At 42.1% G+C, this 26035-nt stretch overlaps 1 protein-coding gene across 1 annotated transcript; it reads right to left on the reverse strand.

The window, feature by feature from the left end:
• Positions 1-3435: 3435 nt before the first annotated feature.
• Positions 3436-22551, reverse strand: GPRC6A (G protein-coupled receptor class C group 6 member A). Its single transcript, XM_035110780.3, has 6 exons — positions 22346-22551; positions 16551-16854; positions 12063-12893; positions 7740-7952; positions 5717-5840; positions 3436-4802 (listed from the first exon to the last, which is right to left on the reverse strand). The coding sequence occupies exons 1-6, from the start codon at positions 22537-22539 to the stop codon at positions 3658-3660; spliced, it is 2811 nt and encodes a 936-aa protein (XP_034966671.1). The 5' UTR covers positions 22540-22551; the 3' UTR covers positions 3436-3657.
• Between the last annotated feature and the right edge of the window lie 3484 nt (positions 22552-26035).

Genomic DNA, 26035 nt, shown 5'->3' on the forward strand with positions numbered 1-26035 from the left:
ATTCTCTAAACCCTAGCTGGAGATTAAGCCTGACATATTCTGCTGGGGATGGGAGAGAGATTTGATGTATCTTGCATTTAAAGGCAAACTTACTGAATTTGCATCTTCCAAAACACTACATGAACCAAAACAGCAGCCATCCTTCGAAATGTGCACTTCTCTGAATTTTGCAGTCCAGTTCTCCAGGTGAGTAATATGTACAAAATACATATATTAGAGTAAATGCCGATATATATATATATATATATATATATATATATATATATATGCAGAAATGTGTTCAAAAGAGAGGAAATTGCTTTGCAAAATATGACTATTATGCAAAAAAAATGTAAACATGTGCATATTAGAAGAAAATAGCACTAATATGCTGAAGAATACATGAGGACCTTTTTTAAAAAATTCCAAGCTGGTGTGGAAATGTGGGGAAGTGAACTTTAGATTGGAAAAAATGTGAAACTGAGAGATTCTGCTGTTGATAAATTTGCCTGTCCCTAGTTTAAGGTGATATTATATTTTCATTCACATCCCAAATAATCAAAACCCTACCATTTATTAATTTCTTGGGTTCAAGGAGGTCCCCCACAAACACGATAACAATATGTGTCTGCATGCAGGTATGGCTCAAATGGGTTTTTGTTTCCTAGGGTGAAATACGAGGTGATGTTTCCACACTCCATGTACAGAAGCCTGCCAGACTGGCAACTGACTTTTACTGCAACACTGGGGGTGTGGAATGGGGGGAATAGGCACAGTTTTGGGGAATGCCCAGCCGCAGTGATGCTCTTTCACACACGCCTTTGATAATCAGCAGCACAGAAAGAGACCACATAGGCTCGGTCTCTTTAGAAAAGAAAACGAGGCTCCCCTTCAGGAGAAGCAACGATCTTGAGAGTGTGATTGACTTACTCAGTTTCCATAGTGCATACCAGAAGGACTTCAGAGCTATTCGTTTACAGAGGTGATATAAGGATATCCTACTTCCGAGCTAAAAGTGAATAATATCTTTAGGAGTGCAGACGGGGGAGTGTTGTGGTAGAAGACTGACATTATATTGTACCAGGTATGGATTTAATCAGACATCTGGTGTCTGGACCAAGTGTGCCAGCAGTGGAATAGGGGGAAAGGACTGTCGCCGAGTGCAGCAACATTACTTCAAGTTGCAGTTCACACCCAAATAGCTACATCTACAATCTCTGGCCACGAGGGGGCAGTATTTAACACATCTTGTAATTTTGTGTAGCTGTTCTTAAATATTGTTGTTTTATTCCTTATCCTTAGAGTACTAAGGTCCCCAGGCAGGTTACAACAAATTCAAATACAGTTTAAAACAGGTTAAAAGCTTGCAATTAAAAAACACAATCACAAAAATAGGGTGGGTCCTGAAAATACATACCTCGGGTGTCAAAGGACAAAGAAATGTGTCTTCAGCATTTGCTGAAGCCTGTATATTGGAGGTGCTAGGCACACCTCTGTGGGAAGGGAGTTCCACAACCTAGAGGCTGCCACAGAGAATCATAATAATAATTCAGTTGTTAACCTAACATGCTGATTCTCAAACTGTGTTCTGTGGGAACTGTGACCTCTTCAAAAGCCTTATCAGGGCAGATCAGCGAGATCAATAATTGGAAGCAAACTTCCCTGAAAGAAAGCTTGCCGACCACTACAAATCTTCCCCTGCAATGCACAACCCACAGATGAGTCTTGCTACTGTTCGTTCAAAGTTCACACAAAGCAGCCTAGACCGTCCACGGATCTTTACTTCTTCCTTCTTTTCTTAATCATCATTCATGTACATGTCAGAAGATTATGAAGAGATCCAAGGATGGGTGGCGCTGTAGGTTAAACCACAGAGCCTAGGGTTTGCTGATCAGAAGGTCAACGGTTTGAATCCCTGTAATGGGGTAAGCTCCCGTTGCTTGGTCCCAGCTCCTGCCAACCTAGCAGTTCGAAAGTATGTCAAAGTGCAAGTAGATAAATAGGTACCACTCCGGCAGGAAGGTAAACAGCGTTTCCGTGTGCTGCTCTGGTTCGCCAGAAGTGGCTTTGTCATGCTGGCCACATGACCTGGAAGCTGTACACCGGCTCCCTCGGCCAATAGAATGAGATGAGCTGCGCAACCCCAGAGTCGGTCACGACTGGACCTAATGGTCAGGGGTCCATTTACCCTTTACCTTTTAAGGATGGAAAGCTTTCCATAAGTACAATCAATCAATCAATCAATCAATCAATCAATCAATGCTCACAAGAAATGTCCAGGAAGAACATAAATTTAAAAGTTTATTTTTAATAGCAGTATATTTGTATTCCTTTATAATGAGAAGATCCCAGTACACATCCATCCATTCAACAACGCTGTAGGTAGCCAGCTGCTGAAAAAAGTAGATATTTTATTAAAATGTGATGGTTTCGTCATTTTCAGATGGATGTAAAGCCACAAACACAGCCAGCTTTCAAAGGCAAAATGCTTAACACTGAGGACTTCTGAGGTATTGGTAACAGCATTTACAAACAAATATTTACAAGTGGTTGTGTGTATCTTCACACATTTTTCCCAAATAAAAGGCTCAGAGATCTCACACACAGGTACCTTACAATCCTATGCAAGCCTACAACAGAAGTAAGCCCCACTGAGGTTGACGTGGCCTACTCCCAGGTAAGTAGGTACAGGATTGTCTTCTAAATGCCAATTTGATTTCTGTGAATCACATTACTCCTAAATAGGTGCATATATGTGTACATAATGTGTGGCTTTGCAGCAAGAATAATGGGTGCGGAACTGCCCCTTAAAAAGTTCAGTGGAAGTTCTCATTTGCTCCAAGAAGGTCACTGTTTCAGCCTATGGTTGCATATATAGGGTTACTGATGAAGAAAATATCAGTCTAATGATATGTGATTCCAGCCACGTGAACCCAAATCCACTAGGAAAAAGCAAATGTAACAGAGATAATCTGCTAAGCATTTTAAATGTGTTTTACTGTGAGATTAATTATAGACCTGATTATTTTGTCAAAGAGTTCAACTATTCCTGATCGACATGCCCTTCCGATTTACACACATAAAAGTAAAATCAGGATTAACGTACAAAAGGTATCTGTGCAGTTGTGGGAAATCTTGTATTGGAAGCTAGTCAGCCAGCAACACTAAGGTCTAATGGTGCAACCAATTCAAATGACAATGAAGGACTTGATCCATGGTTGTTTGCACCATAAACTTTTATAATGAGGTCTTTTACCTTGGGGCACTAGGTGTCTTCAAAGCATAATTGTCATTTGGCTTTTATTTGTATAATAACACACATTTTCCCCTTAACTTTTGTCATTCAGCCTCCCCATTGGGACGGTAGCATGTATGGAATGCAATTATTGTCGAAGGACATGCCATTAACCTTCATCATTTGAACTCTTTCTTTGGACATTTTTGTGTGTGGTTGCCATCCAAAATAAACCTACATGCATAACCATTTTTTTTAAAAAAAATTACACTCTAAGCAGTGGACTCCAACTCCCATCAGCCCCAGCTAGCATAGCCAATGGTTGGGGATGATGTGATCTGTAGTCCAATAACATTTGAAAGACCACAGGTTGTGAAAGACTGACATGGGGAGATCAAAGAAGGTTTGCTTGTCCTAAAACTACATTTCCTACCACAACTGCTTCATATGCTAGAGAGTCTTCTTCTTGGGGTGGTGGGCCCTGTTGTAGGCCCTGCTGCATTTGTGGGTTGCAATTCCCTCCTGATCTCCCTGTACCCAGATGCCTGGAAATGGCAGCTGCCATTCACCCAATTTTTCTGACCCTTAGTTTTGCAACAAGCATTTGCGCTGGGAATCGGAGGCGTCTCACTTTTCGAGTCCAGAGAACTTTGGTTTACGCTTAGACTCCCTGCACTTTTGGACGAATAATTGTAAAGCATTTTCAGGAAGGCCGACTTGGTATTTGTCTCTTGCTTATACTGAATGATGTAGCACTTGGGGAGGAATGTACAGCACAGGATCCCATAGTTGGATATTAAAATGACAATGATTTCCACGGCTGGCAGGTACTTGCCAAAAGTAGTTGTGTAGACGGGGATAAACGTGATCCACGCAATGAAGTAGATTAGCATGCCAAACGTTATGAATTTGGCTTCGTTGTAGTTCTCAGGTAGCTTCCTACCTTTAAAGGCGCATATGAAGCAGATGAATGCCAAAAGAGCTATATAACCCAGCATGATCCCCAGGGCTACAGCCGAACCCTCATTGCATTCCAGGATAATAACTCTCCGGATGGAGAAGTTCTCATCCACAAAAGGGCTTCGAACGCTGATCCAGACAGCACAAATCATGACCTGGATCCCCGTGCAAAAGGACACGATGGGAATGGGCTTGTAGAGGCTCTTCAGCCATTTTTGTAACTTGGGGTCAAAGCTGAAGGCCAGCAGAATTTTCAGAGACTTAATTAAAATGCACGAAATGCAGAGCGCAAAGCTGATGCCAAAGAGAGCTTGCCGGGTTTTACATTTGTACGCCATGGGCCTGCCGATGAAGAAGCCTGTGCTCACGAAAGCAAGGAAATGACAGAGGAGGATGACATAGCAGACAGTCAAGCCTCCCGATGCCTTTACAACAGGAGTGTCCACGTTTCTAGTAAATATTATGATAATGCCACAAATCAACACGATTCCAAGGACAGAGAGTACCAGTAACAAAATAGCAAACCAGTCATTCCAGTTGAGGTACTGAACCATCTTCCTATAGCACCTCGAACTGTTCACAGGGGCCCAATGTGTCCTGTTGTTGCATAAAATGCAGTAATCCATATCTGTGCAGAGAGAAACAAGAGACTTCTTGACAACCAGCCCCTAGCAGTGCTGTGCATCTTATTGAAGAGATTAGGGCAATTTATTGCACAATTGTGGACCATTATAATGAACTCGTTTTGCTTTGAGAGCCAATACATATTACTAGCCAACAACAACCACAACTGCATTTATAGCCTGATCAATAGCATATCTTTGTGAGCAATGTAAAAATATAGACATGCATATAGAAAAATAATACAACCAGGTTAGATCCACTACATTCAATATTTTAACATGGGGCTCCCCATGGGTACCACAGCACCCTCAGATGCCTCTCTTGGCAAATTCTAAATCCCATTACTTTCCCAATGTTGTTTCAACTGAGCGGTTTTTGGTCTTTGTGGTGTTGGGGGGGTACCTATTTTTTTGGAGGGGGTGTTGCCTGGTTTTTTAATTTGGTTTTTGAGGGGTGTATATGATTTTGAGGTGGGGTCTGAGGATCACCATTTGTTACCCTGTGAAATGGGTGCTCTGTGGTGCCCACAACAGTTTATTACATTTCCAAATGTGCCCTCAGGTAAATCAGGTACCCCTGATTTAAGTTAATGTAGTCACACAGAAGCCAGGCCATTTCAACTGGAACTGGGAAGCAGATGTTCCAGCAGAGGACTGATGCTCATGCCACTTAACTGAGTCACAATGGCTAGAAATACAGGGCACTTCACTTCAGTGCTTTTTTCAGAAAATGTACTTTAGTTGGATTGTGCATGTGGATGCAAGTTGCTTTTGTCTGCCCGCCACCCGCCACCCCACAATTTCTATGGCTCTTGAAACAATCAACAATATATTTGATTCACAGAAAAATACATTAAAATTATTATTCTTAGGCAAACATTCTGTTCCGATAAAGCCTTAATTCATTCCGATTCCACACCTGATTTATTAGTGTAGTAGTTTTCGGGGCAGCTTATACACTCGTAGCAGCAGGTATGTGGGCTTGCGGAAACTTTCTTCACCTGTCCTGGGCTGCATTTGCTGGAGCATTTAGACTGAATGTTCTGCAAAACCAAAGAGGCAAACGAAACCTGGAGTTCTTGCATTTTAAAATAGCCAACAATAACCGCTCTCCCATCAGCTGGAAGGTGCCCTTTGCGTGGCTGTGCGCAACACCCCGATCCCTGAGACAACGGCAGAAGTTCTTGGTCTGCCCTGCCCCCAATGTCACAGCCCTTTGAGGTTCCAGCCAAACCTCAGTTCTAATGAACCTATCTTTGGCGGGGGGAGGTAGAGCTCTTCACGTAGTTAAAAGGGGCGGAGCCTACCTGAGAGCACACAGTCGGCTCCACTGTTAAAGGGGCTGAGTCGGAGGGGAGTCCCTGGCCGTACACTGAAAGGTTGTCAGTGCACTCTCCCATGTTGCAGTGATGAAATGGGGGTGGGCACTCTGCATAAACAAACATCTTCCAGAGCCAGCCCACTTCCCAGACAGACCTGATTACCCTGATGCGCCGCAGATCCCCGGCTGGGGACTGGGAGGGATACACGCCCAATGCCTAAGCCAAGGTCTTTCTACATCTGAAAGTTTAAATAAAGTTGTGGCCAATGGAATCCCATAACACGTTGTCATGAGTCATTCATTTCTTCCAGGTGGCTCTTGGGGTAGGGGGTCTCCACCTGGGCATGCAATGTTATCCCACAACCTTATATATTAAAAGCGCGTGTCATTTAGGGTTGCCATATTTCAAACAGTGAAAATCTGAGCTTTTAAAAGTTTTGCCCAAAGTTGTTGAGCTTTTGGGGCAACCTCGCAAAGAAAAATGCTGTTTTTGAGCTCTTTTTATGGCAAAACAGCAAAAACGGCACTGCCAACAGACAGCCAAATAGTCTGAGCTAATGACACTAGGGCTGCCATATACCTGGATTTTCCCGGACATTTGCCCAATTTCCGCCTGGACACTGCTGCCGACTGCAGTATTCTGGATATGTCTGGGAAAATCCAGGTGTAAGGCAACCCTAGTGTTGTTAGGTCAGACTATTTGGCTGTCTGGTGACTAGATTCCAGCCAGTCTATTTTGACTTACAGTAGCTCTCCAGGGTTGCAAGAAGAAGTCTTTCACCTGCTAATTTTAGAAGATGTCAGGAACTGAACCTGGGACCTTCTACATATGAAGCTCTGGCACTGAGTTTTCAGGTATATTGACACCAGTATTGAAATGCAGTTATTTTATATAATGCGAGTAATATTTTGGTTGAATAATACGTTGTGTGGAGTCTATGTCACTTATATAAGCATCTTGTAGGAACATTAGATAAAATGCACCAGATTATTTGACCCAAAATGGGAGTTGTGGGAGGGAATATTTTAAATAACGGCATTATATACCCTCCTTCGGTTGGTTCCTAGGATGCTTCACAAATACAAGTCACTTTTGATTATCTTAAAGTTTGTTTGTTTTTAGTAAACAGACAGGGTATCATAAGGTTGAATCCAGATTTAGCTGCGCTTTAGAGTAGATTCATTGGAATCTGTGGAACTTTCATTAGTCATGCTGAGCTTAAGTCCCATTGATTTCAGTGGGTCTACTCAAATCATGACTAAATCTTGATCCAAGTTTAAGCATGTATGGCATATGCAAATTGTGGGTCTTGGGTGTACATTCAGCATGTACACTGTATTTTGCAAATCACACAGCATCCACATGCAGTTTGTAGCAATTCCTGCCTATTTAGAACTATAAGCTCATCACAACCAACTTATTGGATAAAATGCTGTTGGTGTAACCATCACATTAATACCATTCTATTCAATATGTAAGTTGTAATGAGTTGTAATGAGTAATGAGTTTTGTTTCCCCAGTTGCTGCTTTTCATTCTTTCAACCATAAAATTTTAACCCAAGGGGATAAATCCAGAAGTTCATAAAACCCCTTTGGTGTTAGCTGTGTGCATCTAAATACCTTTAGATTCAGGAACTCCATTTCATCTTCCTCATCTGCAAAGATGAAGTCATCTTTCTCAAGGTCGTACTCTGCTATGTTGGAAATCACCATCCGCCCATCAATCTCCTTCCAAACTAGCACATCATAGCCTGTGTTGATGTCTCCGTGAGAGTCGAAATAGACTTCCCGTTCATTGTCAGTGAACCTGATTTCTTTCAGTTCTTCAAGCAGCTGCAGGGATGAAAGTGAATAGTGGTGCAAATCAGTGCTTAGGGAAGAGAGATGGCATGGAGTAGCATTTTAGAGAGGGGCAGTACAAATCAAAAACATATCAGAAGAAAAAGAAATGCTTCCAGAAGCCAGATCACTTCACTCATTATAATATATTTGGGCAACTTGAGTTTTATCAGTTTGCAAAAAGTATTGCCAATAAGAAATGATTCTATAATTACTTGTTATGTGACTAATCTCAATCAGACTGATCATGGTGTGACTGATCTCATCTCTTTGCTGATATGTTTTCTTCCCAGATTCACCCTTCCGGAGTATTTTGGAATGTCCAGATTCCATTTTCCAATTTGGAATCGTGTTTATTATGGGCACGAAGAGCAGCTCTAAGAATCACTTGTGAAGCTGCTTTCCCATTAACAAAGTAGAGCTGGAAAGGGATCATTTTGGGGGGAAGTTCTCAAACTGTTGAATATTCACATTTAATAGTCTAATGTTATTGCCCTATGGCTATTGCTTTCAAGGCACAAGAGGTAAGGTATTTTTTTTAAGTATTCTGAAGTCTAATTTCATAAGCAAAAGTTTAAAATTGAAGACATTCAAAATGAAAAAAAATTCAAATGTTTCATAAATTTCCTATTTGTGTATGACATTTCATTTCTACTCTTAAAAAAATCTAACCCTAATGGTCTGGGAGTGGAGGAGAAATTAGATTCAGTTCTCATTTAAAGGTGAATCTACCAAATTCTCACTTTCTGAAGCAATATGAGAACTGAAACACAGCTATCCTTGGGAATTTGCACTTTTCTGAGTTTTGTGATGCAGTTGTCCAACCAAATAATGTTTACAAAAAATGTATATATGAGGGGAAAGTGTGCATTTAAAAATGAAGACATTAGTAAAGATAACAAAAGTGCATCATATCAGAGAAAATTGCTTGCAAAAATGTGTACATTAGTGAAAAGTCCATACAAAAAAAAATTCTTAGGAGAAATCTGGTGCTGATTTAAAAAATAAATAAATCACAAATTGCACCAGAAAAATGTAGAACTGAATTAAAGTTTTTTAAAAATGAGAAACAGAGAGAACTGAAATTGATAGATCCTTCCACACCTTAGTACATTATATCTTTCCCTGAAAAAAAGAAGTTTAGTCAACAACAAAAATCTTTCTTCAGTCACAGAAGGTCAAAGAAAGCTAAAGGGTCGCATGCCGTCAGGGTGCATCAACTTTGTTTATCTTAAAACAAACGTTGGTTGACTATGCAAAAAATGCAGAAGAGAGTACTGCTGCCCAGGTCCCTAGATAAAGGAGGCCAATTCCCATTTATTTGCCTAATTTTCCTCTCTAATGTTCCTCTTAGCATTCCTCACAGCCCACGGTCCCAAATAAAATTACCCACTTCCCAGGCCAGACCCAATACATTTTTCTGCCTAAGGCAACAAGATGGTACCTATTCATTCCACATATAGAACCTGACTGGGCTAACAGTTAAATCTTACTTTAACAATAGCAACAGAAATGTCTCCTCCAGTGGACCTGAGGACAGCAAGCTAGTTTAGGGCTCACAGGACAGGCCCATGGCACTCATAGCTGTACATTTCCAACAGAGGAGAATGGCTGGGAATCCCACTATGTCCCTTTCCTCAACAACTGCTGTCAGAGGTACAATTCACACAGTGGTTTAACAAGTAATCCCTGTCCCTGACCAACCTTGTTTTGCACTTCGCTATATGCATTCTGATATTGATAATATTATATGCATATACATTCCGGGTTTCCTGAAGAAAGCAACACACAAACACATGTATGTATGTATGCATGTATGTATGTATAAAAATCCTGATGTATTCATTCTTACAAATTTATGCTTCAAAAACATAGTTCCACAAGAAGGTTGACTCATCTATGTAAACCACTTTTAGGTATTATATAAATAAATACGTTGTGCATATTTTTTTTTGCAAATGATTTCACACTGAATTGCACAAGTCGCTTGGTCATAAGTGGGCACCCAGTACAGGACGAGGTCTGATGCAGGGCAATGCTCACTCAGATCCATGTAAAACAAATTATTCCTCCATCCCTAACTCAGACTGAATATGCTGTGGGAGGAGATCGGCAATACTGTACAACATTAACGGAAATACCGGACAGATCTTCTTCACATGAAAGGATCTGGGAAGCTGGGGGGGGGGAGAGAGAGACTTGAAAATCCAGAATGTTTTGGCAAAGCCATAACAGTAACCTTTTCATAAAATTGATATCAATATATGTGTTGTAACGATGTGATTCTAAGCAGGGCCAGCGCGTCCATTTAGGCGAACTAGGCAGCTGCCTAAGGAGCCAAAATGGAGGGGGCGCTGGCCAGCCTGGCCGCCGCCCGCCGCCCCCTGGTGCTGCCTGGGGCCGCCTCCACTGCAGTTGTCAGCTGTTGAGCGGCTTCAGGCCGTTATCCTGAGGCGTGCACGTGCCTCCAGAGAGCGGCCTGAAGCCGCTCAACAGCTGACAGCCGCAGTGGAGGCGGCCCCAGGCTCGCGCTCCCCGCGCGAAGCTCCGGAGACGTGGTGGGGAGCGCGAGCCTGGGGCCACCTCGCCGTGCCTCTCAGCTGTTTTTAATTTTAATTTCATTTTTCATTTTTCTACTTTTTAATTTTTTTCTATTTTCTATTCCCCCCCCTATTTTTATTTTTTATTTTTTCTATTTATTTATTTATTTATTAATGGGGCAGGGGGCGCCAGAAGGTGATCTCGCCTAGGGCGCAAAAAACCCTAGCACCGGCCCTGATTCTAAGGATGTTCTCTGGTAAAGAAGAACAGCGTTAGTTGTGTGTTAACACTAGAGCACAATATACGTAGTCTCAACCTCTCAGCACTGCAGCAATATCTGATCCCAGGCCCCACATGACCCTTCAGCATGAAGACTCAAATACCCACAGAATTGTGCATATTAATGCGCTCACCGGATCAACATAACTCAAACAGTGTCAAAATGTAGGTGAGGGGATTTGCAGAAGGAACAAAACCAGCTGGTTGGGTTTGTTCTGGACAGATGTGGTCTTCTTTATTACAAATATTTATATGCTGCCTATTGTGAAAACATCAGGGTAGTTTGAAAAAAAAACAGTGGCAATAAAATAAACCCAGCAGCATTAACAGTCAGCACAAAACAATTCAGAGGTGATATGATAGCCACCTTCAAATATCTGAAAGGCTGTCACATGAATGATGGAGCAAACTGCTGCTCTGGAGGGTAGGACGCGAACCAAGGGATTCAAATTACAAGAAAGGACATTCCAACTAAACATTAGGAAGACCTTTCTGGTGGTATGAGCTGCACAGCAGTGGAATGGACTACTTTGGAAGACTCTCCTTCATCTGGGAGTTTAAAGCAGAGGTTGGATTACCACCTCTCTTGGATGCTTTAGTTGAGATTCCTGCATGGAATGGGGTAGAACTAGAACCCTCGGGGTCCCTCACAGGTATACAAGTTTATGATTCTATGAAAATTAAACTTTTAAAGAAGTTATGAAAAAAGGCTGGCATCAGTAACCAGCACAGGCATCAGTAAGGTTTCAGCAAGTGCTGAAAATTCTTGATCTTTTGTAGTTATGCATTTGTTGTGTTGCCCTGGGATTGCAATTTTATCTCAACATCCAGTTCTCCCCAAGATTAAGCAGAAATAATTGTAAAGAAGATAACAGGATTGTTGGGAGGGAATATAAAATAAGGAAGGTATGCAATACTTTCTGAAAAGTTGATAGTTTTTTTTTCTACTCTTGAGCAAAAAGTTTGTTCATGAAGCATAATGACCCACCTGTATGAACTGGCTTTCATTTCCAGGGGTTAAACTCGGATAGGTTTCAGCTGAGATTTTTAAAATCTTGTTGAGACTTTTTGGCAGTGATTTATACAAATGTTAAAGTTTAAGTCAAATGTATCAAATCTTTAAGCTGTTGCAACCCCTGTAGAGTAAGGAGGATGAAAATATCAAATTGTTCAAGTAATACCCACTTGAAGTAATGCCCAATGGTTTGTGCGTGGAAATGTTGGAAAGGAAGAGATGAAAAGAGCGGGGGGAAATATGTGTAATAAAATATGTTTAAACCATACCTCCCAAGGGGCAAAAGCATATGGGTCTTTGCAGTTTCTGGCCTTGCACTGATTCCGAATGGCATTTGCAATTGCATATACGGCTAGCATGGTGCTATGGATAAATCCTGGTTCGATGTTTGCAATGAGAAATTCCTCTCTCCGAAACTGGTTACTTGGTTTAGTGCGGTTCTGTAGCACTCTCTCAACAGAATAATTACCAATGCACTTGCTCAAATCTTGATCATTTATATGTGAGCATGCTGCCATAAGCGTGTTGTATTCCCTTGAGAACATGTTGTTTCCATGAGGGGCTGTATGTAGATTGCTCAAGAAGTCGTGGAAAGATGACATGTTGCCACTTTTGAACGTAAATCCAACCACTTTCCCCAGGCGACTGATATTTGGAATGGTGCTAATCTTGACAGCTGCTGACCAGTTATCACTTGCAATCCAGGTCTTATTTATGTTCCTCTCAATTGCTTTTCTGAACAATCTCATTACGTGGAATTGCCTGAGAAAGACGACAATGACGTTTACCCTGGTTTCCTTGACAATCTTCTCAAGAGCTTGATTAATTTTGCCATGAATGGTGCTGTCCGAGAGATAAGCCGGCAGCATTTCTTTAAATGCAATGCAGACATTGTTTGCCATTGCCTGCAACCCGAAGCTCTCCACAGCGAGGCGCCCAAAGTCATCGTCGGTGGCTATGATTCCAATCCAGTTCCACCCTGACCTGTGGATCAGTCGTGCCATCGCTTTCGTCTGATAAGAATCACTAGGCACAGTGCGCAGAAAAGTTGGGAAGCGGACTTTATCACTAAGGATTTCTGCAGTTGAAGCGTGACTCACCTGCGGAGATGACAAAACAGCTTTGTTATAGACACAGGGACCAGCTCTGAGCAAAGACCCAGGGGAGCCATGACAGTTTGGCCCTTCAAGGTTCAAGTTCTTAAAAGCATCAAATAAGCTCTTGCAAAGGGGGAAGCCGAGATGTCTATAATCCACTCTATCAACTCCTGGTGCATTTTTTATCTAAGTGCTCTTACACTCCAACAGATATATGTACGTTTGAGTGAAACGCAGCATGGTGGCCTCCTGCCACAGACACCACCAAAAGCTGCTTGAAATAGCCTTCTCTGCATATGGGCCATTGCAACACATTTCATGGGCAGGGCCCCCAAAGCATTACCTCCATTTCAACATTGGGAATATCATGACTGAAAAGAGTCATGGTGGATCAGACCAAAGGCCTAGCTAATCCAGTTTCCTGATTTCACACTAGCCAACCTCACAGAGCCACCTCATTGGTTTTAAGCAATGCACTCCTCCAACAAGGGTGTTGAAGGATTCTGGTTTGCTCTACCTTTGAAACTTACCCGACACACACAAACATCCCTGCAAAACAACAACCCATGCATGGATTGGACACAGATGTGTGAATTAGACTGTATAATCTATGAGCCGATACACATGTGGGTCCAACAACCTAACAACAATACAATGACATTACATTATGGACATTATAAACATTATGACATATGGTTGCATCCTGGGGGCATTTAAAAATACTTTTTTAACTGGATAAACATGGTAAAGTTATTAGCTGTTCTAAGCAGTTGATTATTTAAAAAAAAGAAAGTAAGAGCAACGACAATCTTCTAACCCCCTCATAAGTACCTGGTTTTTATTTTTAGTAGAATTCTGCAGATTTGAAGGGTGTGGGTTTTTTTAATCCACATGTAAATGGGGTAGCATAGATTCTTTCTGTACATAGGAAAAATTGACAGGATGGAAATAGGCTGTTTCATTCACTCAGAGTAAGGATCTCCAACAGAGCATGCACCACTCTCCATATCTGCATGGTGGGCTGAATCCAAGGGAAGTTTCTTCTAACTGAACTTCAGCTGTATTTTAGGCTGGTAGCAAGACTTTGTACTTGCCTGGAGACACAAATGAACTAAAATACATATTACAGTACTTCACCTCGCCAGGCAAACAGTAGAGTTTGCGTTCAGATAGAAATGCTTTCTCAGATTAAGGATTTTCAAAACCTGCTTCTTGAAACTCTACATTTGCTTTTTAAACTCATTTCATGCAGGTCAGAGTGAGGTTTGAGATCATGGCTGGCAGCCAGTACCCTGCATGATGCCCCCCACCACCACCACCACCACCACCAAGTCCTCTGCAGCACATAGAGATTCTGTGGCTGGCATTCAAAGAAATATGGAAAGGGTTACCCAAGGACAGGTCATCTGGAAAAAAAAACACCACACTCATTCTATTGAATGAAAACGTCTGGGCTAATGCAGTGTTTTGTTTCTACACACCATTCATACCGCCGCTACAGTTTCTGTTCAGTTTGAAGGTTAACTGTGTGCACACTATATCTTTAAAGCACACCCAAAGCACATTTTCCCACTGGAAGAATCCTGCGCACGGTGCTTTACCCCACACAGAGTTGCAATTCCCTCCAACCCTTAAAACCTAGTGCCCAAAATTCTTTGTGGGGGAAAATGTGCTTCAAATGCACTTTGAAGATATATTGTGCGCTCAGCCCATGCCCCCCCCCGTCCCCCAATTCGAGCAGGAACAAACGAGGCAGCTGCCATGCGGTGGCTGCTGTTAATTGCAACATGTGGTCCGTGGTGGCAAGAAATCTCTATTCAGCGGCTCACCTGACTCACCCTACAGACTGTGCAACTTTCTCAAAGCTTTTATTGAGGCAGCGAGGAGGGAAGGTACCTTGTTGTGTGGTAAAGTCTCCTGATCTGATATTGGGCTGCATATAAGCAGCTCAGCACATGACAGAACCAGTATGTGTCTGCCGGTTGTGATGTGTGCACCCATTGGAGACTCTTAAAACATGTTTATGTTCATAAATCTTTAGATGGTTTTGTTAAGTCTTTCGATCCAGGGTTTTGTGTTTCTTTTAGAATTCCACTCCACTGAAATATAAACAGCTGGCGACCACATATTTGGGGGGGGGGAGAATCAGTTGGCAGTCTGATTACTTCAAATGGGAAATTAAGTCGCACAAGCCTGACTTATTGCTAATCCCTACTTGTGTGTGCGTGGTGGGGGGTGGGTTTGATGTTTGTTTTGTTTGCCTACACCCACATTTCCTATCCTTCTTGGCAGCTCCATAGCTGTGGCACCAGGGTGAATCAAGATAAAACAATCAAGTAAGATGAACAAAAAACCTGCAGTGCCAAATGACTTGTCTTTGTCGGAAGATGCAAAAATGTTGTTTTCTGTCAGATTGCTTGTGGAGATCACATCGTTGAATTGTCGCTCACCTCAATAAGCATGCCTTCAGACATTCAGAAGGCCAGTGCAACAGGGGAGGAGCCTAGGATCCTGACCATGTGCAAGGGAAGACCAGCGTCAAGAGCCTGGTTTGACTCCCAGCTGGTGGGTGGCACATCAGCCTCAGTTTGAGCTGGCTCCTCCTCCAGTTCTGAACCATGACAGTCCCCCTGGTATTCTATTATTTTTTTATTAAAGTTTTTTAATCACAAGATTTACAGCAAATACATTGAATAAAAGAAGAAATAAAAATACATTCATTGTACATTCCATTATTTCTTATATATCCCTCATTCTTGGTCTTAATGTACAATACAGTAGTAGATTAAACCAGTGTTTCTCAACCAGTGCGCCTCCAGATGTTTTGGGACTACAACTCCCATCATCCCAAGCTAGCAAGACCAGTGGTCAGGAATGATCTGGAGGCACACTGGTTGAGAAACACTGGATTAAACTATTGAGCTAATTTATTTTGGGTAAATTGGTAGAAAAAGAAGAAAGTAAACATTAGAAAATAAAGAAAACATAAAGTATAAAGAGAAGAAAAAGAAAATAGTTTATAAAAGGCAAGTAAGAAGGAAAGAAAAAGAAAAAATATTTAACAACAAAATTCATTATATCCTAAAGCATATATCCTAAAGCATTATATCCTCTTCAGCCGGCAAGCCTAATTAGCTGCCCCTGCCCCGGCCATTTTGGCCAAGCCATATCTACCTGTCAAATATGACACCATACATATGATGTTAGGTGTGGGACACATAAAGAACTGGCCGAAAGGGGGATTGCAAAGCACTGTGCTGCAGCCCTTGGTGCACAATTACATAGGAGCAAGCTACACTGCCAGGGTGTCTCACTCTGTGTGCTGTCTTAAGTCATTGAAACTCCTGCTCATCCAACAACCGGTTGGATGATTCCACTGAGCACCAAAGGTCTGTCAATCCCATCAAAGTCTCACGATCCACATCACACCAAATTCATGGAAATAAAGTTGTGGCCTCTATGCTTTCTTCTTTCTTCACCCCATGTTAAAATACAATAACCAAGATATAAGCATATTGTTTATTCAGTACTCTAGAATGTTGTCCCTTCCATGTTGATATACACCCATCAGCCAAGCCATCTTATAATATTCAGATTCCTATACTTTCATTAAAATACTCCTACTGTTGAAAGCAAGAAGCTCTTTTCAAAGCGACTTACCTGTGGTATAAGCTGCAAATTCAATACTCTTGCAACCGACATAGATACTTCTGAATAGGTGGCACCTATGACAGCTTTGACTCTGGGCGTATAGTCTGAATAGTTACACCTGAATTCCACAAGGTCTTTTGAGGCATTGAATTTGGACAGGAACCTCAGAGCTGCAGCCATTGCCCTGGTGACCTCTGCACAAGTGTCATAGATTTCATATCCCAATTTAATTCCAGGTAAGAGTGTAGAGTTGTTGATTGTTTCGATTGCATGGACCATTGCAAGGCTCTGAAGAAACACTTGAACTTCAAAGCTGTCAAGAAACACATAAAGTCAATTATAGCTATGTCACCCAAATTCACTTCACATGATATAAAATTAATATGTGCAGTGTGCATATGTTGAGAGCGTATCCACCATGGAAGGTTATGACATTTTGTAGTCTTTGAATTTCACGTCAGATCTCTGGAGAAAGATAGTGCCCCTCCCAATGCTATTAGTTTACACTGCCCAAAAACTCAGCTCTCACTTTGTGTGTCTTTCTCCTCCATGCTGCTTCTGTTGTTTTTCACTCACAGCTTAATAAGGATGAGTCACACCCCCAACTGTCTCCTACCCTCTTGAGCCATTGACCTAACATAAGATGTGTCTGGCATCTTTCCCACTGGTGACAAGGAGCATCTGCAGTCATTCTTACCTCATTAACTTTCTCTCACCTCCTCCATCTCACAACACACACACACACACACACACACACACACACACACACACAATCAAGGAATTGGTCTAGCTCATACTTTTCTTAAAATAATAGCAGCTTTTTCTATAAAAGATAAACGAGCAGGTTCATAGAAATTAAACACAAAAATGATGAGATAAATAGAAAACAGGTAGCCGTATATAAATTTAAAAACCATTTTCAATTTTGCAGTTTGCCTTTAAAGGTGAACCTACCTAATTCACACAAAACAATATGAGAACTGAAAAACAGGACATCCTGCGAAATTTGCAGTTCTCTGAATTTTTCAATGCAGCTCCCTGCCAAGTAATGTGTAATGCATGCACTATCATAAAATAAGCATAAAAATGAATATCATAGAATCATAGAGTTGGAAGAGGGCCATCCAGTCCAACCCCCTGCCAAGCAGGAAACACCACCAAAGCATTCCTGACATATGCCTGTCAAGCCTCTGCTTAAAGACCTCCAGAGAAGAAGACTCCACCACACTCCTTGGCAGCAAATTCCACTGTCGAACAGCTCTTACTGTCAGGAAGTTCTTCCTAATGTTTAGGTGGAATCTTCTTTCTTGTAGTTTGAATCCATTGCTCCGTGTCCACTTCTCTGGAGCAGCAGAAAACAACCTTTCTCCCTCCTCTATATGACATCCTTTCATATACTTGAACATGGCTATCATATCACCCCTTAACCTTCTCTTCTCCAAGCTAAACATACCCAGCTCCCTAAGCCATTCCTCATAAGGCATTGTTTCCAGGCCTTTGACCATTTTGGTTGCCCTCTTCTGGACACGTTCCAGCTTGTCAGTATCCTTCTTGAACTGTGGTGCCCAGAACTGGACACAGTATTCCAGGTGAGGTCTGACCAGAGCAGAATACAGTGGTACTTTTACTTCCCTTGATCTAGATGCTATACTTCTATTGATGATCATGAAGGTAACATACAAAATGCATTATATTGGGGAAATATCAGTATTTGTGAAAATAACAATATTTGTTAAAGTATGTTTTTTAAAAATACATATATTAGGCAAAACTGCACACAAAAAGTGTGTATCAAGAGGAATGCTTATTAAATTATATGTTGACTTTTTTCAATGCAAACTGACATGGAAATGTGGAGAACCACACACAAGACTGGAAACAGGAGGAAGTGTGAGAAACCAAAACTGACAGGTTTGCCCATCCCTATGTATGAACTCTCCACAAACAAAATGGAATGAATTTTTAATAAATAGCTGCCATTGTCTAATCTCCTTAGAAAAAAATTGGGATGAATGCTCAATACGGCTGTCATCTTGAAGTGACTCCAGTCTCTTCTGTCGCTGTAATTTGTAAGATCCTGTCTTAATCTCACTGCTGGAACATGCCTCTAGGGTGCACCAAGTGGAGGGGCCTTACGCCATCCAGTAACACATTTGTGAAGCACCTATGGGGCAAAGAAGTCAATAAAATATATTTCCTTGCCCAGGTCTCTGCGCAATGGCTGCTCTTCCAGCACAAACACTTCCAAGCTTTTCCTCCTGCTCTTTCTCTTCCATGGGCACAAATGGGATCAAAAAAGAATCTGTCAGCAGTAATCTGCAAATGACCATTTTTGCCACCATTTTCAGGATCCTAGACAGACAAAGCTTCTTGGTTCTTTGCTACAGACTGCAAATCTTCTCAGTTAAGCCCATCACCAGCTCATCTGCTTCCTGCACCCTCCTCTTATCTAACTGCCTACTCTGTTGCTGGGCTTCTGAATATGTCCTGACTACCCTTGCAACAGCCGACACTAAACTTCTCATGTTGTCTCTCTAAATGATGCTTAGACTAGAGGTTGTACTTGGGAGACCTCCAGACCCAGTCTGTCTGCTCATGCTTACCTTAAAGTCAATGTGAGGTTACTACAACTACTACTTACTGCTACTACTACCAAAACAACTTGAACTGCTGCTACATGCTTCATTATGGCTGAACCACACCAACCCAGAATTTCTCTCCAAAGAAATGCAGTCCCACTGCCAATGCCAGTTTTGATTTTTCCAGGTGATACAGTGTTCCTGGGTTGCAGTGCTAACCCAGGTTTGGTTTTTCTTTGAGTTTATTTTCAAATTCACGGGTCGAACATAGGTAGAGGGATGGCTTAACATTCCAATAGGCAGCCAAATCTACTACCCCACATCAGATCTCCAGAGAGGGGCACACTTTTCAGACATTGCTGTCTCCCTGGCTCTCTGTGTGTGCCCCACTCAGAGTCTGTTGTCTGTTGCCCAATATGCTTCTGTTTCCCCCCCACTCATATCTAGCATGCCCCTTCCCTCTGGCTGAAGGAGAATGAGAATGAGTTTATCTTCTCCAATCATCTCTTAACCCTCTTGGGCAATTTACCACCAATTTCCCTAATAGAAGATACGCCTTGAAACTTTGTTTCAAGCTATCAAGTAGCATTTGTAGTCATTCCGGGCCAATTACACAACACTCTCCTACCCAAACCCCAAATATCACAATACAGCATATGAACCTGTGCTGTATGTGTGAGGGACAGGGGATATCGCGAAGTCCCTCCCCTCCTGAGTTCAAGCCAATCACCGAGCACAGGGGAAAGCAGAGAGAGTTCCGATTCCAGTAGGGAAGCAGGAAGTCGGGTCCGAGGCTCAGGCAAGGTAGAGGAGCCAGGGTCCCAGGCGGGACAGGAAGGGGCGAATAAGGGAGGGAGACCCATCCCCCCAACGCCAGAACTACGCAGAAAGAGGAGGGGAAAGAGGATGGGTCTGCCAAAGCTTTTGTGTTGGAAAAAGACGCGCCAAAAGCCATTAGGAGGTTCTGAAACCGACTGATCACATCACTCCGTGTAAATAGCAATGACTTTAGCACTGTAAATACGCAGCACCAATAAAAGAATAAAATGCAGAGCTGCGTAGCGTCGTTACTCTGAAGTAGTCCGCTCCGGCCACTGTGACAGTATGGAATCCAGGGAAGGGCTCTTCAAACTGCATGTTGTTGAGAGGGGACAATTTTCATTTGCCTTGCTAACTGTTTGGCCCCACAGAGCGCTACATTTTAAATAAGGGAAGGGACAGGAAACAGAAGGTACAAAGGAATCTGCCTCAAACTGAGTCAGACCATTCATCTCTCTCGATGTCAACAGCAGCACTCTCTTTACCTGAGATGTAGATGTCAGGGACTGAACCACTGGGCTTTACCGCTGAGCTGTAGCCTCAGGAGTCTTCTCTACAGTACACTACTACTGCTCTACAGTAATTCTGAAAGCTTTGCCTGTTTCTTACGCAATTAACAGTCTCTAGCTATCTTCTGCCCTACCTTCAAGGAGTACTGGGGGACATACATAGGAGCCAACTCCTAGGGGCCGAGGTCCCTTTGCCCCCCCATAAAATATTTGAGGGGGCTGGGGGCACCCAAAGTTTAAATATTACCATTCAAATGTTTGTGTGCTGCATCTTGTGATTATGTAGGACAGGGCTTGCCTGCCCCCCCTCAATAATTCAAGTTGGCACCCCCGTTGTGGCATGCATGACTCTCGCCCCTCCATACAGTACATGATTGGAAGTATATTAGACTGCAAGCTTTAGTTCAACTGGTTCTGTTTAGAGCTTTTGATTATTTAACTGGGAAGAGGTGATTTTAATTACATACTGGGATACATTTTTATTCGTGGGGTTGAGTATGCAGGTTATACCTATTTACTTTTGAGTCTTTCTTGTTCTGATGTTTCAATATACAGTGGTACCTCGGGTTACAAACGCTTCAGGTTACAGACTCCGCTAACCCAGAAATAGTACCTCGGGTTAAGAACTTTGCTTCAGGATGAGAACAGAAATTGTGCTCCGGCGGCATGGCGGCAGCAGGAGGCCCCATTAGCTAAGGTGGTGCTTCAGGTTAAGAACAGTTTCAGGTTAAGAATTAAGTTCTAAACCAGAGGTATCACTGTATACAGCAGTTATGAAAAATTGCCTTTCCTTTTCACAATAGGAGTTGGAGTATTTGATTATACTAAGCTGTTATCCCAAGCATCAGTCAGTAATTCAATAAGGTATCTTTGTGATGATTTTGGTGATACACACATATATTGATATATACCGTAATTGATTTGTTTGTTAAAACTAAAAGAGGACAACTTACCGGTACATTAAATGTAAACTGTGATTATGAGTTGAATACATTTCTGGATTATTTATACAGCCATCCCTAAAAGCAGTTATTCTGCAACCCTGAAAACACTCTCTTACTGAGTAGTCACATCAGTTTCATTTGGGTAACATCAATGCAAACAGTCTATGGATAGCAGGTTAATTGCCTTTTGGCTGGCACTGTCAAAATGTTGATACATCAATGCAATGTAAAGTCACCAAGTAATGAGAGGACTGACATGGAATGATAGAAAAAGAGATTCAGCTGTACTTTCTGAAAACACACATGTTCTGTGTCAAAAATGCTCTCTATTATTTTATGTCACTACATTTCAAGCTTATACTGTACATTTCCACTCATAAGTAAGTCCCACTAAGTTCAATGGGATTTATTCAAAGGTAAGTACCCACTTTTCTCGGAGTAAGTCCCATTGAACTTAGCAGGGCTTTCTCATGAGAAGACATCTATAGGTGTACATTGTCAGGTTTAGCATGGCCAAAGTGAAAATGTTGGATACTATGGTATAACACAGAAGAAATCCTATATACAGACTGGGTTTATGCCATATTAATATGTAATGTATGGAGGACATAAAAATGCAGGGGTTAGTTATATACCGTAAAAGAGGTGCAAGTCAATAATACACTAACAGTGGAATCCTATGCATGCCTGTTCAAAAGCCCCATTACATTTAGTGGGGTAAGTACATTAAACAATGTAAGAGATAGAAAGAAATTGCAGCCTCTCACAGTCATTCACGTTAGATTTTACCCATGCATATCAGACACACACTTTTCGTTGCTGATACTCTTTTAAGAAACAGTGATTTAAAGATTCCATAAATTTAAAGGTCCCCCCCCCTCTAATTTGCTCCATTCATGTCCATGTCCTCCTGCTCTTTTCATTCTCCTGACACAGTTGATCTTATTACTCACCCGGCACAATTGGCAATCACTGGCTTGAGGGGGTTTTCTTCTGAATGCAACATCTTGCCATGAATTGCAAACAAGCCTCCAATGACAACATCTCCCGGAGAGCTGGCACCCACAAAGTCATCAGAATTCCGGCAAGACTGCCCGATATTAAAGCATATCAGGAAGACAGGCATCAACACACCAAATATTGCCATGTTTCTGTTTCATTTGATCTTTAGTTGCCTTCAGTCAATTAGGCGAGCAGCCCTGCCAACAACACAGTTCCTATTTCACCTGTAAACATCAGCAAGGCACAGGGCTGTTCTGGGAGCCAAGCACGCCTTAACCAAATGCTGGTTACCAGCTCAGACGGGTCATGCTGTTTAACTGATACCACTAGAGGACTTATGAGGGAGGGGGAAATCTGCAGGAAACTGGGGGGGGGGCATGTAAAATAAGCGTGCACAACTCAAATCACCCCAGAGGGCCACTGTTTTTTTACAAACTCAGGAGAGATGTATCACTAAATTAATTGGAGAAGGATTTTGGTGAAGCTCTATATTTTTTGTCCTCTTAATAATACACACTCGCTCCCACTTTTTTATTTAGGTTTGCAGTACCCACATTCTGAGTACCTCTTGTCTTTTTTTTGTTTTTGTCTCTGCATCTCCATCTCTTGTTTCTCTGCACCCCCCTGCACACTCTTCTGTTCCATCTCATTCTCTGTCATGCTCTCCCCCGCACTCTTGCTTCACCCCACTGGCCCCTGTGCACCCCATGATACCCACTTTTCTTTCTCTGTGCCTTATCTCTCAGGTTGCACACACACACTGTGCATTTGAAACACGCACCCCAAAAGAACACTGGGAATGATAGTTTGCCTCTGACAGAGTCACAGGTCCCAGCATGCTTAACAAACTACAGTTCCCAGGATTAAATGTATGCTTTGTTTGCAGCCTTGGTTCCACCCGCTTTTATAATAATAATAATAATAATAATAATAATAATAATAATAATAATAATAATAATAATTTATTTATACCCCGCCCATCTGTCTGGGTTTCCCCAGCCACTCTGGGTGGCTTCCAAAAGGATATTAAAATACAATAATCTATTAAACATTAAAAGCTTTTCTTCCTTTAATCTCTTATTTTACTCTTGTCTTCATCTTTATATCCATTTCTTTTCACTGAATCGCGCCCAAGGCTGAGATAGATTTGAGTTTGGTTGAGGGGACTCAGGAGGAAGGAAAGGCTTGCATTTAAAAATTTGGGATTCTGCATGACACCGAGAAGCCATGATGGCTTAAGGGTTTTTTCAAAGGTTCTGGCATTTTCATGACAACTGGAGACTATGACATGCGCTGGATTTTGTGTGTCTCGGGGCTCGTCCCCCTGGTGCCATTGGCAACAAGGGCTGGGCTGGCATGGTGGGCTCCACCCGCCCTCTGTGCCCTGTCCCCCTGGTACTGGTGTGCCCACGCCAAGTACCAGCAATCTATGCTCCGCCACTGTCTCAGACTGACAGTCTGAAAAAGATAGAACATCATGAGGGGAAAGGGATTTGAGGGATGAGAGGACAACAAGCTCAGGCACCAGTTCTTAAAGTTATAAGAGCAGTAGGCAATATCCAGAGCTGGAGGACAAGGCAATTCCAGCCACCTAGTTCTTCTGCAAGACAGCTGGCTTGGTGATGATGATGTTTGTGATGGCTCTAAATAGAAGGCAGGGGTGGAATATGTTTGCATGTGTGGAACTGCTGCCTTTCCTGGTAGGCGGTGGGGGCAGAAGCCCCCATCGCCTATCAGGAACCGGATCCTAGCCTGAATCCTGATTTGGCAAATGGGGATGCAGGCTGGGACTTGGGCTGTGCCATGGGGTGGAGCTGATGGAGCAGGTAGGATTCCCTCGGATCCGCCCTGTGTCCATTTAAGCAGCCTGCAGCTCTTATTGTTGGTCTCTTATTTATATGGGTTGGGGTATGGTGAGCCCGATGCCTGGTCCTGCAAGTGTGCTGCTAAATGACCACTACTGTACTCTGTACTCTTCGAACTTTTCACAACTCAAGCAGATCCTGCAGAATAAAAAGGATTTTAGGGAAATCATTTTCTGTCTTAACTCTTACAACAACACCACTTGGACAAAGTGATTGCTGAATGCATTCATTCTTCAACAGGTTTATGTTTTTCACATGAGTTTCCATTATCATGCTCCTTTGCCTTAGGGAACTGCAGATAAGCAGAACTTCCCAACAAGGGCTCAATGATAAATATAAAACAATGGATTTTCCATGGATTGGTTGAAGTGCTGAACATTGCTACTGGGGACTGGAGATCCATTGTAACATTTGGTTGTTGGACCCAACTTGTATACTCATTGGTTCAGCCAATATAGAGTTTGCTTGCAAGGGCGCTAGTAATATTTTTTTGTTCCAGCTTTTTTTGCTAGAGGAGGAGGAAGCTGGAGCAAAGGGGGAAAGGCAGAAGCAGTGAGATAAACCATTCAGCCAGGATCATTCCTACCAGTGAGCAGATGGCATCTTCTGTGATTACACTGCTTAGAACCCACTGATCCCCATCTACAGTTAACCATACCTCAGCTTTGCACTTATACAGGTACAGTCCCAATGCCAAGCAAAAATGAATCCCTAGTAGATGGACACAATCACACGCAAAGTTTAGACACACACACAAACACACATACACACACACACATACACACACACAGTTTAATCAATTGTCTTTTTAAATGCTTTCTCTTACTGCAAAGGAATTCCAAAGACATAAGATTATTCATCACATCAAATTATTGTTGTTTCCATAAATAACAGCCAATTATGTACCAATTATAGCTACTGTTTATTCTGTCAACTTCCATTTCCAATGTGAAGGCCCAAGGATTTCCTTATCTAAATCTTATAATTCTATTTAAAGCAAGCAAGCTTGCTGCCACAAGCCAAAACAGGTTTTCCAGCTCTTACCAGTTGCTAAGTAAAAAGAACCCTGCCCAAGCACAATTGTCTGGCAAATTCCGAAAACTGTGACTTATATTACAGGCATCATGTAGAACTTAGTTCACAGACTGGAAAAGGTGCACCGAAGTCTGGGAGCTTCCAGGTGCATGCTTACTACATGCAAGCTTTTGGTTGGCATCTAAATGCCACTCCCCAAGTTTCCCCATTTAATCTGGATTTACCCTATCCATGGAAAATCCATTTTTTATATTATCATTAAGCTCTTGTTGGGAAGCACTGCTTATCTGTAGTTATAGGCAGTTCTTGATTCCCCTAAAATCCTTTTTATTCTGCAGGATCTGCTTGAGTTGTGAAAAGTTCGAAGAGTACAGATGTAGTGGTCGTTTAGCAGCACACTTGCAGGACCAGGCGTCGGGCTCACCATACCCAAACCCATATAAACAAGAGACCAACAAGACTGGTTTGGGGTCAAAACAGGCCACAACTTTCTTGAAAACAGATGAAAGAGGGTTGGCCTGCTACAAGGGAATGAAAACGCTAGCGGTAATGACATAACTCCTTGATCGCAGAGATTGTATTAAGTTTATAAAACACGAGAGTGGATTGAATCACTTTACCATCTGGTGAGAGGAGGGAAGTCATATGGCAATGAATCAAGGCTGTACAGTTGTTTGTTTGTATTGTTTTGTATTGATGTATAAATGAATAAAAATTTAATGGTAAAAAAAAAGAAAGAGG

This window comes from Zootoca vivipara, chromosome 3 (assembly GCF_965207765.1).
Source record: "Zootoca vivipara chromosome 3, rZooViv2.hap1.1, whole genome shotgun sequence".
NCBI lineage: Eukaryota > Metazoa > Chordata > Lepidosauria > Squamata > Lacertidae > Zootoca > Zootoca vivipara.